The 16,189-nt window shown below is 46.2% G+C and overlaps 2 protein-coding genes across 2 annotated transcripts; both read right to left on the reverse strand.

Annotated features, from left to right (window-relative positions):
- Positions 1 to 4,470: 4,470 nt before the first annotated feature.
- LOC150043606 (vomeronasal type-1 receptor 92-like) lies at positions 4,471 to 5,134 on the reverse strand. The gene has a single exon (XM_090321981.1). It carries the CDS (start codon positions 5,132 to 5,134, stop codon positions 4,535 to 4,537), a length of 600 nt encoding a protein of 199 aa, XP_090178107.1. The 3' UTR covers positions 4,471 to 4,534.
- A 338-nt stretch (positions 5,135 to 5,472) lies between these two features.
- On the reverse strand, positions 5,473 to 7,964 carry LOC150043607 (vomeronasal type-1 receptor 90-like). The gene is made up of 3 exons (XM_090321983.1): positions 7,130 to 7,964; positions 5,762 to 5,915; positions 5,473 to 5,629 (listed from the first exon to the last, which is right to left on the reverse strand). The coding sequence occupies exons 1-3, from the start codon at positions 7,962 to 7,964 to the stop codon at positions 5,473 to 5,475; spliced, it is 1,146 nt and encodes a 381-aa protein (XP_090178109.1).
- Positions 7,965 to 16,189: the final 8,225 nt, after the last annotated feature.

Raw genomic sequence — 16,189 nt, forward strand, 5'->3', positions numbered from 1 at the left:
AGCTGAACCTTTGAATGTCATAGATACACATCAATGTATGTAGTATATCAATGTACATGTTTAGAATATATATCCTCTTATTGGCTATATAGTGTATATGGATATATTTATACCTCCAAATTCATGTCGATAACCTGGAGTACCTGAGTATCCCATCATCGCTCTTGTTGATTCTCCCTATCCATGAGCATGGGATGTCTCTCCATTTCCTAGTATCCTCTTTGATTTCTTTCTTTAGGCTTTCATAGTTTTCATTAAATAATTCCTTTACATCCTTGGTTAGATTAATTCCTAAATATTTTATTGAGTGTAGGGATATTGCAAATTGGATCATTTTGTTGGTTTCTCTTATTTGTGCATTGTTGGCATACAGAAAGGCTACCGACTTTTGAAGTTTGATTTTGTATCCTGCCACTTTACAATAGTGGTTTATTACATCTAAGAGTTTGGGAGTGGAATTGATTGGGTCATTCAGGTGAAAGATCATATCACATGGTGACAATCTTTACATACTTTACACAGAGAGACACAGACACTTGTGTACAAGCTTTAGAGCATGCTCCCATTTTTTAAAAAAGGAAAATGGCCAAGTACGTTCTCTGGAATTCCAGTGGCAAAATTACCTTATTTTGCCTCTTCAGGATGGAACCACTTGGTCAGTTAAAAAACAAACCCCTAAAAGCAAACCCTTTTACCATGAAATAAACAGAATGAACCACTACTGCCCAACTTCAAAATACTTTGAACACATAATCCAATTTCCCATATATGAATACAGAGGATATGAGCCATCTGTGAGGAGTGGTTGTTGTTGTTGTGCAGTAGTAGTAACAGTCTCCCCTAAATAGAGAACAAGGATGAGAAAAGGTAGCAGTGGGGCTCAATAGACACTTAGTGGTAGAGTGCTTGCCTAGCATGCAAAAAGACTGGGGTTCAGTTCCTCGGTACCATATACACAGAAAGAGCTGGAAGTGATGCTGTAGCTCAAGTGACAGAGCACTAGCCTTGAGCAAAATGTGTCCAAGAACAGTGCTCCGGTCCTGATTCAAGCCTCATAACTGGAGAGAGAGAGTGAGAGAGAGAGAGGCGGGGGGAAGAGGGAGAAATCCCAAGAACAGTGTGCAAAGGAGAAACATTGTCCAAAAAGAAGTACTCCTGGGCTTTGAGTCTGGTATAGTGGTAGAGTTCTTGCCTAGCATGCACAAAGGCCAAGGTTCATTCCTTAGTAGCACATGTACAGAAAAGGCCAGAAGTGGGGCTGTAGCTCAAGTGGCATAGCTACAGCCTTGTGAAAACCCAAGGACAATGTTCAGGCCCTGAGTTCAAGCCCCACGAGTGCCATAAAAAAAGAACGGTACTCAATATCTGACATATGAAACAGTAACTCCTGTGATATAAACTAAATAATAAAAATTCAAATATATGTTCATTTCTTATCAGTTTTCTGTTTTTTAATTGTTGGTAGTGGGGATTGAACCTAACGGGTGGTTGCTGTCCCTGAGCTCTTCAGCTCAAGGCCACAGCACAACTTCTGGAGTTTTGGTGATTAATTGGAGCTAAGAGTCTCTTGGATTTTCCTGACAGGGCTTGCTTTGACCTGTAGTCCTCAGATCTCAGCCTCCTCAGTAGCTTTGTTTATAGACATGAGCCTCTGTTGCCCAGCTTTATTTAATGATAGCATAAAATAAAAAATTGTCTGAGCTCTAGGACTGTGGTATAGCAATAGAGTACTTGTCTTGCATGTTTGTAGCCCTGGGTTTGATTCCTCAGAGCCACAGAAACAGAAAAAGCTGGAAGTGGTGCTATGAATCAAGTGGTAGAGCATTAACCTTGAGTCAAAAGAAGCTCAGGGAGAGTTCAGGCCCTCAGTTCAAGCCCAAGGATTGGCAAAAAAAATTATCTTCCACCAAATAATAATCCAGATCAGACACATTAACTATTGAGCATGGTCAAGGCTTTGAAAAGAAACAAGCACCAGTATTCCTCAATCTACAAAGGGGATGAACTCTACAAATATGTTATTCCAGATGAGGAAGAAACATGACAGCAGTGATATTGATCACTGGCTACCCAAAAGGGTGTCATCTAGGATCACAGTTCTCAAAGCCAGCCTAAGCTGAAAACTCTTGAGGTTCTTATCTACAATCAATCAGCAAATGACCCAGAAGTGCAGCTGTGGCTCAAGTGGTCAAGTATTAACCTTGATCTAAAACAGCTCAAGGACAGCCCAGTGGTCCTCAATTCTGACTGAGGACCAGCACAAAAACAGAGAAACCAAAAACTCTTCATGTAAAGACTCCTCCATCGATTGAACAAATGAGAAGAAACTGTTGAGAGCACTAGGATTCCCCCCCCACCCCAAAGAACACAGCAACAAAACATAGACAAAGAAACAAACAAACCTTTAATGGAAATTCTCCTCAACAATATTCATCAAATAGAAGAAACTAACGAGAGCTCAACTCATAAAAACCGAATTTCCTTGCTTCCAAACAAGTGATGATGACACTATCAAATGTCAAGCAAAATACAGAAGGATAAAGAAATGTGTTGGAGAGAACATATATCCCAAAGTCTCAGACGTGCATATAAAAGTACATTAGAAAGATCACAATGCTAATCGAGTTTGTTTCACTCCAAAGATGCAAATTGGCTCAACACAGACTAATATTAAACTTTAATTCCATAAATAGAATAGAGGATAAAAACAAATTCACAGAGGAGCCAACAGGGTGTAAAGGCTAAAACACAGGAAAGACAACAGAGAAAATAGACTTCTTACCATATCCAGAAGCTGGCTTGGGGGCTTGTAGAGAATAAGGCAAGGAACAAAAGCATCAGGCACTGGGATCGAGTAGTTGTTTCTGATCAAAAAAGTTAACCAGGATGAAATAAGCAATGCCCATTGACCTCAGGGCTAGGCAGGAGCATTGTGTTCACGACATTGTACAGAAAGTCCAGTGGAGACAGCTGGACCCCAGCAGGCCTGCACCATGCTGGAAGGGGCAGTTTGCTGTCTGAATCAGGAACACTGATCTGCATTACGTCTTTGCTATACTTCTTGTTATAGAGTAGATCTCCAAAAATTGTAAGAACATGGACCATTACTTCCACCTTTCTCTGTCACTGACTCCATCCTGTGTTGGGATGGTTATATATTTCTGTGTCAGTGACTGAATCCTTTGCCACTGCTTGCAAGCTCCTTGCTTATCCTATGTATCCTAGTTTGTCCATGGCCATACACCTAAGTTTTTGACCACCTTGAAGAAATGACTTCTTCCCTTGGCTCTATCCTCCTGAACCCTGGAAATCCCTGCCCAGCACCTGTTGTTCTGCCAACTCACATGCCTATGGGCTGTGGGAGATCCCCCAGTCTGAGGTATTTCCCCATCCTCTGAGATTACATCCACTTCTGCTGTTGCTATGCCCAGAAGCTCTCTTGCTCGCCGGACTCCATCTTGGGCGGCAGGAGGTGTGCTCTTTCCTCACACAATAAACACTCTTCTCCAGAACCCTGTGGAGCATCCTTTTGGGAAACCTTACATTAACTATCATTGGTGGGTTGTGGGTCTTGATCTCTGGGCCTAGGTGCTGTTGTTCCTGAGCTCTTTAGCTCAAGGTTAGTGCTCTCCCTCTTGAGCCACAGTGCCACTTCTGGTTTTCTGGTGGTTCACTGGAGGAAATAAGAGTCTCAGGGACTTTCCTGTCTGAAGTGGCTCTGAATGTCCATCCTCCTATCACAGCCTCCTTGGTAGCTAGGATTGCACTATGAACCACTGGTGCCTGGCTTGTATCTTGACATTTTATTGGTTTCTTTCTTGTGTTTTGTCTTTTAATTGTACAGTCCTGGATCCTGAAGTCTGGACCTGGTGGTTGTTCCTTATCTCCCTTTCTTCAAGGCTAGTGCTCTGCCACTTGATCCACAGCACTACTTCAGGCTTTTTGTGTGATTAATTAAAATAAGTCTCACTGACTCTCAACGTAACTGACCCTGAGAACTGCAAACTCCCATTTCAGATTCTGGGTAGCCAGGATTACAGACAGGAGCAAGGCTGTGGCTGTATGATTTCTTGTAGACTACAGCCTGATTTATCATTGGCTACATCCTCCCTCACTGGGTGGATTCTGCATAGTCATTGGATGGCTAGTATTCACAGGATGATCTAATCAATTTGGGGTAGCAAACAGCACTGTTACTAGAATTACAGTGCAAGGAAGAAATGGACTGTATAGCAGCTCTTTTTACAGAAGCAGAAATACATTTTAAATTTTAATTGTGTACAGAAAATGGAGTCATTGTATCCAAACAATCATATTTTATACAATTGAATATTATATAAATTTGATAAACACACATAGGCACACACAAAAATAAAGGTATCTCTATGGTTAAAATTAGAGCATATCTGAATTGGAACATCAATTCAAGTACTAAACACACACACACACACACACACACACACACACACACACAGTCTTTCCTTGTATAGTACTAGAATGTTTTCTGTTTTGAACAGAAGTTTTGCTTGTCCAGTCAGCCATTGAATGAATTCTGAACACTGGTAATCCTCATCAATGAAAGGGAGAATGGACGTTTGGAAAAAATTTTATTATTCTTTAGAAGCAAGAAAGGGATAATGATTGGGTAGCATGCTGATAAAATAGAAACCATCATTTGCACTGTGGGGATCTTCACTGCTGTGTAAAAGTAATAAAAGTTCACGATGTTGTTGGAACAATAGAAGAAGACAAAGCAGCTGACCAGCAGCAGGATGGTGTGTGTGGCCTTGTTCTCAGGCGCTGGCTGGGAGGCCAGGCTGGGACTGTGGAGGTGCTGAGTTCTCTGGTGGTGTTGGTAGAGGAGTTTCACCATGTGGAGGCTGGTGGAGATCATGAGGATTACAAACACGAGATCTCGAGCCAATAAGACATAGATGTAATGCCATGATGTACTGCCTTCAGTCGGCAGACAGTGACAATATGCATCGGAAAACCCAGAACCAACAAGAGTGAAATTATTTTTAGCTTTCAAATCTGTAATTATTGGGATGTAGATGGCCATATTGAGGATCCAGAAGAAGAGGAAAGAAGGGAAAATCCACAGTGAGGAAACAACTCCAAGTACACCAGACATAAATGAGTAAGAGTTCAAAACCCCAGAAGGCCACCGGGGGATCGGCGACAGGAAGAGCTGGGGTGGGAGACAGAGCGCGACGAACTCTCAGCCCTTCAGCAAACCCGACCCCAAGGTGAGCGCCGCGGGGAGCTGACTGCAGGGCGCCTGGGGACGGCCCGGGGAGGGGCGCCCAGGACGGGCCTTCCACCGGCCCTGGGACGGCGGCCCCCGCCCCCCGCCGCCGGGGGCCCGGCAGGCCAGGCCCCTCTGCAGCTCGGTCCTGAGCCTGCGCCCCAGCCAGGGCCGAGCTCCCTGCGGTGCCCGTCCAGCCGGGCTGAGCCCACCCCGCCTCCCGCTCAGCCCCCCAGCCCGGCCCGGTCGCTCCCCGGCTCCTCGTCCCGGCCTGCGCTCCACCGGGGCGGCGGCTCCCTGTGTACGGGCCGGAAGTCGCCGGGCCCGGGTCGGAGCCCCGCCGGCTCCGGAGGGGAAGCGGAGCGGCGCACGCGGCGGGGCCTGAGCAGGCCGGCGCCATCTTGTCCGCACGCGGCCGCCCTGGGCTCCCTTCACCCCTGAGCCCCGGCTCCCGGCTCGCCTCGGCGCCCCTGCCTCCCGGCCCCCCTCGGCCCTGCAGCCCCGCGCGCCCACCCTGCGCTGAGCGCCTCCGCTCCGGCCCCGGAGGAGGCGCCGCCCGGACCCCAGCACAGGCCCCGGCGGAGCCCAGCCAGGCCCGCGGGGCGGACAGCTGCAGGCCCCACCTCCAGCACGGTCCATGCAGGAGGTGGGGAACCCAGCGGGGAACCTCGGGGGTGAGCAGAGGGAGAGCGCATTGGTTCACAGCACCGCCGTGTATTTTAGGTGAAAACGAGGACGCTCAGAAGTCCAGCAGGAATGTGCCTGCCCTCCCCCCTCCATGCCTGCCCTCCCCTTCTTTGTCTCCTTCCTTCCTTTTTTGCTCTGTCTGTCTGTCTGTCTGTCTGTGCAGTCCTGGGGCTTGACCTCAGGGCCTAGACATTGTCCCTTCTGCTTTTTCACTTCAGACTGAAAGACCCGCGGAGACCCGCACCCAAGGACGCACACACGGACCACTGGATGCAACAGGCAAGAGGATTTTATTCGGGCATATGCTCGGGCTCCCAAGTCCAGTTGACCACGAGATCCGCAAGGTTCGGGTCAGTGTCTGGGCTCGGGCTTCTCAGGTACACGTGACCTCGAGATCCGTGAGGTTCGGGTCAGTGGCTGAGAGCCCCGATCTGTCTCGGGAGTGACTTTTTATATAGTCCTACAGTCCGTTATAGCAGAGCCCGCACTTTTACAGCCAATATGTTTAAAGCATTACAGCAAGGTCTGCACTCAGGCAGCCAATCCTTGTGAAACAAATTATACATTTTGACCAATAATTGCTCAGACAGGGCCCAGCGGGAAGTATGTGCTGAGTTGTATCCCTCTGGCCCTTGGATGGGGAAGCGACCCTTATCTGAGTTAGCACATGTAGTTTGTGAGGTAGGATGGCTAGCTGCGGAGACCGGTCAGCAGGATGTGAGCTTATTGATTAGCTTGTGAGGCTACTACCTATTTACCAAGGGGAGAGAGTGGGGTAAGTGATCTAATAATATAATTTTCTTAGCAAAGCATATATACAGAAGCTAAGAACAGCTTGGTTAGACTGAGGGGAAGGGGACTTAATTAATTTTTTTTCTTATAAGACATAGCTCAATTTCCAGCTTTTGCATTGTAGAGTGGAGATAAGATTGGCAGGGGCTTTCCAGCCAGAGATCACTTTGAACTGTGATCCGTACATCTCAGCTCCCAGAGTTCTAGTGTTACAGGCATATGTCCCTGCCTCTGTGGCTTTTCTACCATCCTACGCATACCAAGGAAGAGAGAACGGAGTGGATTCCCACTATGATCATCACACTCGTTTGCCTTGTGTAATTCTTAGTGAAAGAAAAGTGATCCCTCGTGCAACCATTCTATTATTTTTCAAGAGCAAGAACGGGCAGAGGGTAGGGTAACCAGAAGACAGCATCACAGTCACAGCCTTGGATTTGCTCAGTTTCTCGGGTGTGTACAAGGAATACACGGTAACGATGTTGTTGGTGCAATAGAAGAACACAAAGCAGCTGACCAGCAGCAGGATGGTGTGTGTGGCTCTGCTCTCAGGCGCCAGCTGGGAGGCGAGGCTGGGACTGTGGAGGTGCCTGGCTCTCCTGCGGTGGCGGTAGAGCAGAGTCACCATATAGAGGCTGGTGGAGAGCATGAGCACCAAGAACAGACCATCTCGAGTCACAATGGAAGGAACAAATGACTGTGAGTATTGTTTTCCAAAGTTTGTTTGACAGTAAGGATGAGAAAATCCCTGGCTTGGGACAGTGGAATTGCAATTGGATTCCACAGTGTTGATGATGTGGAAATAGATGATGGAATTCAAGGTCCAGAAGCAGAGCAGTGAGAGGAGGATACAGGCTGTGGATCGACTTTTCAGCCAGGCCCACCGGGAGAGGGCAGGGCTGATGGTGAGGGCCTGGAAGGCACTCAGGAAGGTGGTGGTGCAGATGGACAGTCCCCGTGTGACCCTGAACAGGTACAACACTGCCTTACACGTGGTGTCGTCCCAGAAACACGGGACTCCATACGAGGAAATCATGTAGGGCATGGACTGAAACATGAGGGTCAAGGCGTTGACCAGGGTCAGGTGCATGAAGATTATGTCGATGGGCTTCCGGAGCTGGGGCCTGCACAGGGAGCTGTATGTGTACAGGAGGAAGAGGACAGAGTTCCCCAGGACCCCCAGACACACCTTAGACACAAGGAAGAACCTGAACACAGAGTCCCCAGGGGTGGCTGTCATTGTGTGTGTGTGTGTGTGTGTGTGTGAGTGTGAGTGTAGAAGTATGTGTAGATGTGAGTGTATTTTACATGTGATTGTGGATGAGTGTGTAAGTGTGCTTGGGTGTTTTTGGTTGTGAGTTGCTAGGAATCACAGCAGTGGTGCCGTCATCCTACAAGGATGGGAAAACACTAAACCACCACATGAGCCCTGCAGGTAGGCAGCACCACCATGGTGCATTTCTTCATAAGATAAGCCAGGCTTCCAGGAAGGCTGAGAGAAATGATATTAGAAAAATACTTTTAGTTGTAGATTTCTGTCCTTGGTCATGGACTCAGTGCCTGTACCCTATCCTTGAGGTTTTTTAACTCAAAGCTGGTGTTCTATCAGTTTAGCCACTGCTTCCCTTCTGGCTTTTGGCTGGATCACTGTAGATCAGAGTCTCAAGTTCTTTGCTGGCTTTGAACTTTGATATTCACATCTCCCCTCCTTGAGTAGCTGAGATACAGTTGTTATACACTGGCTCCTGGTCTACACAGTTCTTCTACAGAGAGTCTAGGTAGAATATTCCACTTGAAAGTTCAGTCATTTGGAAACGGTGAAATGTCCCAATCCTCAGTCTTTTGGACACGAGTTTGTTTTGACCTTTGCAGCTGTGTTCTGGGAACTGGAGAGGACCTGGGGAGACACATGTTAGCAATGGGGGAGGATTCCTATACAACACTGGGCTGGCGTGTTAGGAAGGAGGGTCACTGCCTGCCACTTGCTGTGTTCCTGGGGCCCTTCTCAGGGCAGCCAGTGGGAGACACATCAATCCCAGTGGGCCCTTTCACCCATGTGACTGCTCTCTGTGAAATCTACAGTTTGTACACTGTTTACACTAAAATAGCACATCCGTGTACAACCCCTACATAGGGCATTTGTAAAGGCAAACCGAGACTCTAGAAAGGGAAATAGCTCCGGAATATTAGTAGTGATTTTGAGGGATTTTCCCCCCTCTATCATTCCCTTCTCTCCTCATTACTGTTCATGGGTTTCTCTCCTGTCACATATAATGCTTAGTTCCTAAGTAAACTCACACTGAATTAAAGAAACGTCCTAGGTTTTCCTGAGAATTCTAAAAGAGCATTCTCAACCCTTGGCAGAAAGTGTTGTTTGGCCCTCATTGTGTCTGCAAAGTCTGATTCTCCTTGTTTCCTGGGATAGAGAAACAGCCCAATACTTCTGATCACTCAGAGCTGTATACATTGCTCTCCTCAGGATCTGTTAAGCCTCACTAATGATTTAATTGTATGAATCTGAATTCCTGGAATTCTAATATTGGTTAATGTTGACAAATATTCATAATATTTTCTTATTATGTTCATAGTATTCTCATGTAATCATCATCACCTTCTAGATTTATTTGGGTGTGTTTTTATATATATATATATATTTTTTTTTTTTTTTTTGGCCCCTTTCTCTTTCTGGCCCCGCTCGCTCTGGCCCTGCTCGCTCCGGCCCTGCTCGCTCCGGCCCGGCTAGGCCCTCTTTCTAGCTCTGGCCCCGCTTGCTTCCGCCCGGCTCGCTCCAGCTTGCTCTTGGCCCCGCTCGCTCCGGCCCGGCCCTGCTGCTGGCCCCGCTCGCTCTGGCCCCGCTCGCTCCGGCCTGGCCAGCTGTCGCTTGCTCCTGGCTCTGCTCGCTGCGGCCTCGCTGGCTCCGGCCTCGCTGGCTCTGGCTCGGCTCGCTCCCGCACGCTCTGGTCCTGCTCGCTCCGGCCACCACTCGGTTGGGCTTTTTGTTCACTTCAGCTCAGCTCGCTTCTTTTGCTCTCTGTCGCCGTCGCAGTCTTGTCTCTGCCACTTTTCCGGTTTGGTTGTGTCTCGTTTCTGCCACTTGCGGCTTGGTTGTGTATGTGGGATACCGAGGAATCGAACCCGGGTCTTTGTGCATGCTAGTCAAGCACTTTAACCGCTAGGCCAAACTCCCGGGCCCTTATTTGGGTGTGTTTATGTCTGTATTTGTTTGTGGGGTTTGAGCTGGCGGCCTAGGATCTGTACCTGAGCATTTCTGCTGAAAGCTGGTTGTCTATAGCTTGAAGCACAACTCCACTTCTGACTTATTGGTGCTTAGAGAAAAGTTTCTGATGGACTTTCTTTCCCAGGCTGGCTTTGAACTATGATCCTGTGATGTCAGACTCCTAAGAAGATAAGTTTATAAGCATGTGCCCTCTTTGACCTAGTGCTCACATTTTCTCCATTGTTGTCTGCTAACTTTTCATTTTAATTAGCATCTCCTCTAGTCCATATTAGTGAAGTTTCCTATTTTATATTTTCCCTTCTTATTGGACAGAAGAGTGGTATGAGGGGGGAATGCCAAGTGTAGCTTGCTCACCAGGAATTGACTTGCGCTGTGTGTTTCCCTTAGGGCTGTCTGCTCTGGTTCTCCTCATTTCATGACCCACTCAGTAATTTTAGTACTCAGTTTCCTAGAATCAACCTTTGCAGTGCACTGCTTGAAACAAAGACTTTAGTAATTATGAGAAAAAAAGCACAGAAATGTGGATGGAAATCATATGAATAAATCTGATCAAGGCAGTTCACAGTCTTCACCAAAGTGCCATAAAACTTCACATGAGGCTTTCTAAATCCTATCTTTCACCCACTCAACATAAAGTTCCATTATTCCTCTCGCAGATACTTGAGAAAGAAATCCCAGTTGTGTCCGTATTATCAACCCTGCTGCCAGAAACCGCAGAGGTGTGGAGCTGGGCTGGCAGAACAATGTTTTTCAGCACCATGGCTGTGATTTAGAAATAGAATAATTGCTGCCTCAGAAAAATGATATCTCTATACATATAAAAGATTGACATCTGCTGGGAAGATTCCTACTGTGAAGAGGCACTGTGAAATACCTGCCACAGAAAGGAAAATAAATAATACATTCAGACATGAACTTTGAGGGAACAGTGTCAGAAAGGAACAAAAATCTGGATTCTGATCTTACAGAGTGAGTCCAGGGACAGTGAGTGCTGACAGCCTTGATGGGACAAAACACAGCCAGGTCAGTCACTTGGGATCAAGCTCAAGTTTAACACAGCCACCACACACTGACTTGTGTCTAATAAGAGGGGAAAGTGTTCAGTAGTATTCAGAATTAAAGTAGAAGAGAGCATGCTAACCTAAGATGAAAATTTTAGAGGTAGCAACAGAGGAAATGCAATCACTTTTCACAGTATGACTTTGTGTCTCACACCTGGAATCCATGCTACCCAGGAGGCTGAGTTCTGAGGAACCTGGTTGAAAGGCAGCTCAGGCAGGAAACGTTTGTGAGACTCCAATCTCCAATGAATCACCACAAAGCTGAAAGTAGAGCTGTCGTTCACGTGGGAGAACACCAGCCTCGAGCACAGATGTTCATCCAGTGACAATGCCCAGGCCTTGAGTTTAGTTTCCAGAATGGCACCCACAGAAAATCACATACAGACACACATACACACACCCAGCCCCCCACCCACAGACACACAGATACACACAGACAAACACAAAGAGAGAAAAACAGAGAGAAGATGACTTTGCCACTGCCCTTTTAACTACATTTGAAATATTCCAAGTATTCCTAGCAGACTGAACTTACCCCAGATATGTGTGGAGCTCTGGAAAGTGACAGGGGTGCAGGATCCTCTGGAGGGAGCCGAGCACTGTGCTGCCAGAGCCGGAGCTGTGCAGTGTGAAAGAATAAAAGCAGTAAATATCAGAAGGAAAAGCGCAGCATCAAGATAAAGAGGAAAGAATATATTGAACCATAAAACAAGTGTGAGAAATGATGTCTGTAATGGATGACTCCCAGTTCTAGTCCTAGCAATTCAGGGGATCTGAGGACTGTGGTTCAGGACTAGCCAGAGTAGCAAAATCCTGGAGACTCTTACCTCAAAAAATGAAAAGAAAAACACCAAGATTAGAGCTGTAGCTCCTGTGGTAGAAAGCTAGTCTAGTCTTGAGTAAGTAGAGTTCAGACCTAGCACAGAGACTCTGACTCCAGTCCGTAGGCCTACCACTAAAAGAGAGAGAGAGAGAGAGAGAGAGAGAGAGAGAGAGAGAGAGAGAGAGAGAGAGAGAGAGAGAGAGAGAGTCGCACAGAGAAACAGACACACAGAGAGACAGAGACAGAGAGATAGACAGATATATATATATAGAGAGAGAGAGAGACAGAGACAGAGACAGAGATAAATTTTCAAACTGTAGCCTAAAACTGCCCAGCCTGGAACGGGCAGTTCTGGGGTCTCCTCCTGTCACCCACTCTCCACCAGGGCTCAGAGTTGTAAAATCCTTCCATCTATACCCTTGACCCAGACACACACAGCATCTTTGGGGCCTGCCTTGATCATGTGTGACCATATCAACCAGGGAGGATGGGGTGGGGATCCCAGCGGTCACCCCTCTGCTGTCACCAACCTTGTTTACTTCCTGTCACAATGATGGCCCAGAGCAGCCAGGTGTGTCCTCCCTTGTGCACAGCGCGTGTCCTGGAGAAGGTCTTTGTTCCCAGGCCCAGCGCTGTCAAAAAGTAAAGAGGAGACACTGAGAGCTCATTAGAAGTTCCTTCTGCTGCTGCTGCTGGTGGGAAATGACTTATGCAATGTTAGGCCCAGGGCAGAGAGCACTGTGGTCTCCACCTGGGAGTACTGAGCTCCCAGCACTCATGGCCTGTCACTGAGCTACACAGTGTCCCCATCATGGTCAGTGACCGGTCATCCCAAGTTGGGACACATTGATTGCCATGTGTCCTTCATAATATAACATTGCCACCACCATAGAAAGATAGAAAAAAAAATCATTATTGTGCTGTGTTAACTCATCATCTGAAGGTGCCTACTTTAAAGAGACATGAGATTGACATAACCTGTGTGTATGTGTGCGCGCGCGCATGTGTGTACCCATCCTGGGGTTTCAATTCAGAATTTGAGCTCAGTCTCTCAGTTTTGTGGTGAAGGCTGTCACACTCTACCACTTGAGCAACACCTTTTAAAAAATTCTTTAATTAATTGTTCATTTTTAAATTCTGTTTAATGGTTTGTTGTATGTAAATCTGCCCAGGCTGGCTTCTCTCCTCAGTCCTCAGATCTTAGCCTCACAACAGGTGTGAGCCATTGGCACCTGGCTGAATATTATGCTTTCTAGATTTCCCATGGTAGCCTGGTAAGCAGTTTCAGTGGGATTGGTGCAGTCATTGCCACTCAGAATTCGTTCTTTGTGCACAGAACAGATCTAGCCGTGTCTGAGTTTATCACATTTTCTTTGCTTTGCCATCAGTGATGATGTAAGACATATGGGTTGTTCAACTGGAGGTTTTAATCTTTTCTATACAGGTTCATAGAATTTACAAATGGGAATTTTTCTTCTTCAGGCCTATTCTGATTCCTTTGCTTTCTTTGTCATGGTCTGGTTAGAATCCAAGCACTAATAGCATCAGATTGTGGACAGTGACATTTCCTTGGACTTGTCCTTCCTTATGCCCATTGCTTTCTCTTTTCCCCATTTAGAACAGAGTGAATTGAACATGTATCACACAGAGTCCTCATGATGATGGGATCTGCTTGTATTACAAAGTGATGTTTATTTCTTTTTGTGGGGGGAGGTTGGTCATGGAGCTTGAACTCTGGGCTTGTGTGCTATTCCTGGGCTCTTCAGCTTAAAAGGCTAGTTAGTGCTTTACCATTTGAGCCACAGTACTCCTTCTGGTTTTCTGGTGGTTCATTGGAAATAAAGAGTCTGATGGATTTTTGTGCATGTGTTGGCTTTGAACCATGATTTTCAGATTTTAGCTTCCTGAATAGCTGGGATGACAGGCGTGAGCCACTGGCACCCAGCTGATGTTGAATTTTTTTTTTTGACCACTACCACTAGGCTATGCTCCTAGCCCAAACATTTTTTTTTGCCAGCCCTGGGGCTTTACCTCAGGGCCTGAGCACTGTCCTTAGGCTTTCTCAAGGCTACAGCTTGAGCCACAGCACAGTTTCTGGCTTTTTCTTGGTATGTGGTACTAAGGAATCGAACCTGGGTCTTCGTAAATGCTAGGCAAGCACTCTACCATTAGGCCAAACCCCTGACCCTGATGTTGATTTTTGTCAAAGGCTTTTTGCATATTTTTTATACTATCATGTTACTTCTGTAATCGTTGAAAAATGTTTTTTAGGGTGCACTTAAAGTTAGGGTTTGATCTCAAACCTTGTCATTTTAGATACTCTACTATTGATTTGTGCCCATTTGTTTTAGTTCATCTTAATTTCATTTTGTTCCCTTCAGTAGTTGTACGAAGTTGTCATTCAGCAAAGCAGTATATGAACACAGGGAGTTCTGATCAATGCCACCACTGCTGACCCTCGTCCCATCTGGTATCAAATATTTGTGTTTCTCCTATTTTGATTTAATGAAGTAGTTTGAGTGGCATTGTTCCTTGTTTCTTTTTAATATCCTAACAATCGTCAGCACGGATTGTGACTGGTCTGGAGTTTCACTTTGGGGGAAACTTCTAGTATTTATGAAAATAGCTCTACCATATTGAGCCACAGTGCCTCACCTGGGTGCTGGTGGTTAACTGGAGATAAGAATTTCGGATCTTCATTCCCTGGGGGAGGCTTTGAACCATGATCCTCAGATCTCAACCTCCTGAGTAGCTAGGATTAAGCCATGAGTTACCAGTGCCCAGCTATGAGTGCATTCCTTTTTGGATAATATCATGCTTTTCCTTGCTCTCTCTGTTTTTACCTCCCATTCTTATACTAGTTGTACAGTTTCTTTTCCCAGCAGAGCCTGTGGCATCAGTTCCAGTGGTCATGTTGCTTTTGGGATTTGGGGGTCTACATAATCACCACCTCTAGTAGGTCCAGAAACCAAAACAGCTCTAGCAGCAACCTGGGCTCAACAGTCTACGTAGATTCCAACAGAGGCCAAGGAGGCACCCAGCATGGCACTTAGTCAAAAGTGTGTGACTCTGGTGAGGGTGGGACCTCAAGTGCTAGACTGTCTTGCAGTGTTTTGCCCTACCAGCAAAGACTCATGGGACAATATGGAGGGCACCCAGATATTTGGAAGTCTTCTTTGATTCTTGCCTGTATCCTAGAACTGGCTCATGCCTGTGCTCTCCCACCCCAGGCTGCAGGATCTCTCTATCTTCACAGTCATCCCATCTCTGGATAGGCTTAGGCCCAAGTCCCACCACTGCGTCTGTCTCCCAGTTTTTAGGTCCCTCTCTTCAGCTGTGCCCCAGTCTCTTGTGGTGGCTGGTGTCCTGTGTCTCTGCCTCTTCACTCCTCAATCCCCAAGGTCCCCAACACTGACAAGATGTAACTGTGGGAAATAAAGGTCAGAGCCCTGACTCCAACCCAGCCAGATTTCTGTGTGAGTGATCTTGAGACAGGATGCTTCCTTGACCTTCAGCTCCAGGAACAGATGTGAGTGTTCTGTATGCACCCAACCATTCATACACTCACTCATCCATTCTTCCAACAATCAGCCCATCCATCCATCCATCCATCCATCCATTCATCCATCCATCCATCCATCCATCTTTTGCATGGAAGGTTCCGTTTGTTGTTTAAATCAGGAACACTGATGTTTCTTGTGTCTTTGCCATACTGCTTGTCACCCCAGGGCCTCATGGAGATAAGAAAATGTAAGAATGAGTATCATTGCTTGTATCCTTCTCTAGCCTTGACTGCACCCCGATTCATCCTGCTTTGTCACTGGCTATAATTTTCTTTGACATTGACTGAATCCATTGATATTGTTCCCATGCTCCATGTTTTTTTTTAATTCTATAAGTATTTTATTTATCATTTGAAGGAAAAAAACACAACAACAAGTTCTGTGCTGGCTTTAGTAAAACCAAATAGTTAATCTTTAACATCATTGCTGCACTCCCAAATTGAAGGCACCACAGTCATTACTACAGATTACTTGTTGAATCTATCCTGAAGAGAAAGAACATAGGAAACAGAATTTAAATAGTTCCTCCAAACCACACATTTATAAATATTGTCATATTTTAAATGCTTAAAAGGCATGACTTCTCCATTAATAGAAAAGCAGTTTGCTATTGGCAACAGGGAAAAAATCCTCAGCGACATTTAGCAAATGTTATAGAACTGAAAAGTCACACTACACATTGGATTCCCACAAAGCAGCAGTCTGTCATGTCATGACAATGACAACTGCATATTACCTCATACTCACCTCCTCAGTCAAAGCTACAGAAACCCCACTGTA

The sequence above is a fragment of the Megascapheus bottae genome, chromosome 31 (genome assembly GCF_031878675.1).
Source record: "Megascapheus bottae isolate mThoBot1 chromosome 31, mThoBot2.hap1, whole genome shotgun sequence".
Taxonomy (NCBI): Eukaryota; Metazoa; Chordata; class Mammalia; order Rodentia; family Geomyidae; genus Megascapheus; species Megascapheus bottae.

Excerpts from the sequence above, each read along its gene's own strand:
- LOC150043606 (XM_090321981.1), bottom strand. The coding sequence starts at position 5,134 with ATGTCTGGTGTACTTGGAGTTGTTTCCTCACTGTGGATTTTCCCTTCT.
- LOC150043607 (XM_090321983.1), bottom strand. The coding sequence starts at position 7,964 with ATGACAGCCACCCCTGGGGACTCTGTGTTCAGGTTCTTCCTTGTGTCT. Across the intron at positions 5,916-7,129 it reads GACTGTGATGCTGTCTTCTG|GTTCCCCGCTGGGTTCCCCA; the intron begins GTTACCCTACCC and ends CTCACCCCCGAG. Across the intron at positions 5,630-5,761 it reads GCGGAGGCGCTCAGCGCAGG|GCCCCGCCGCGTGCGCCGCT; the intron begins GTGGGCGCGCGG and ends CGGCCTGCTCAG.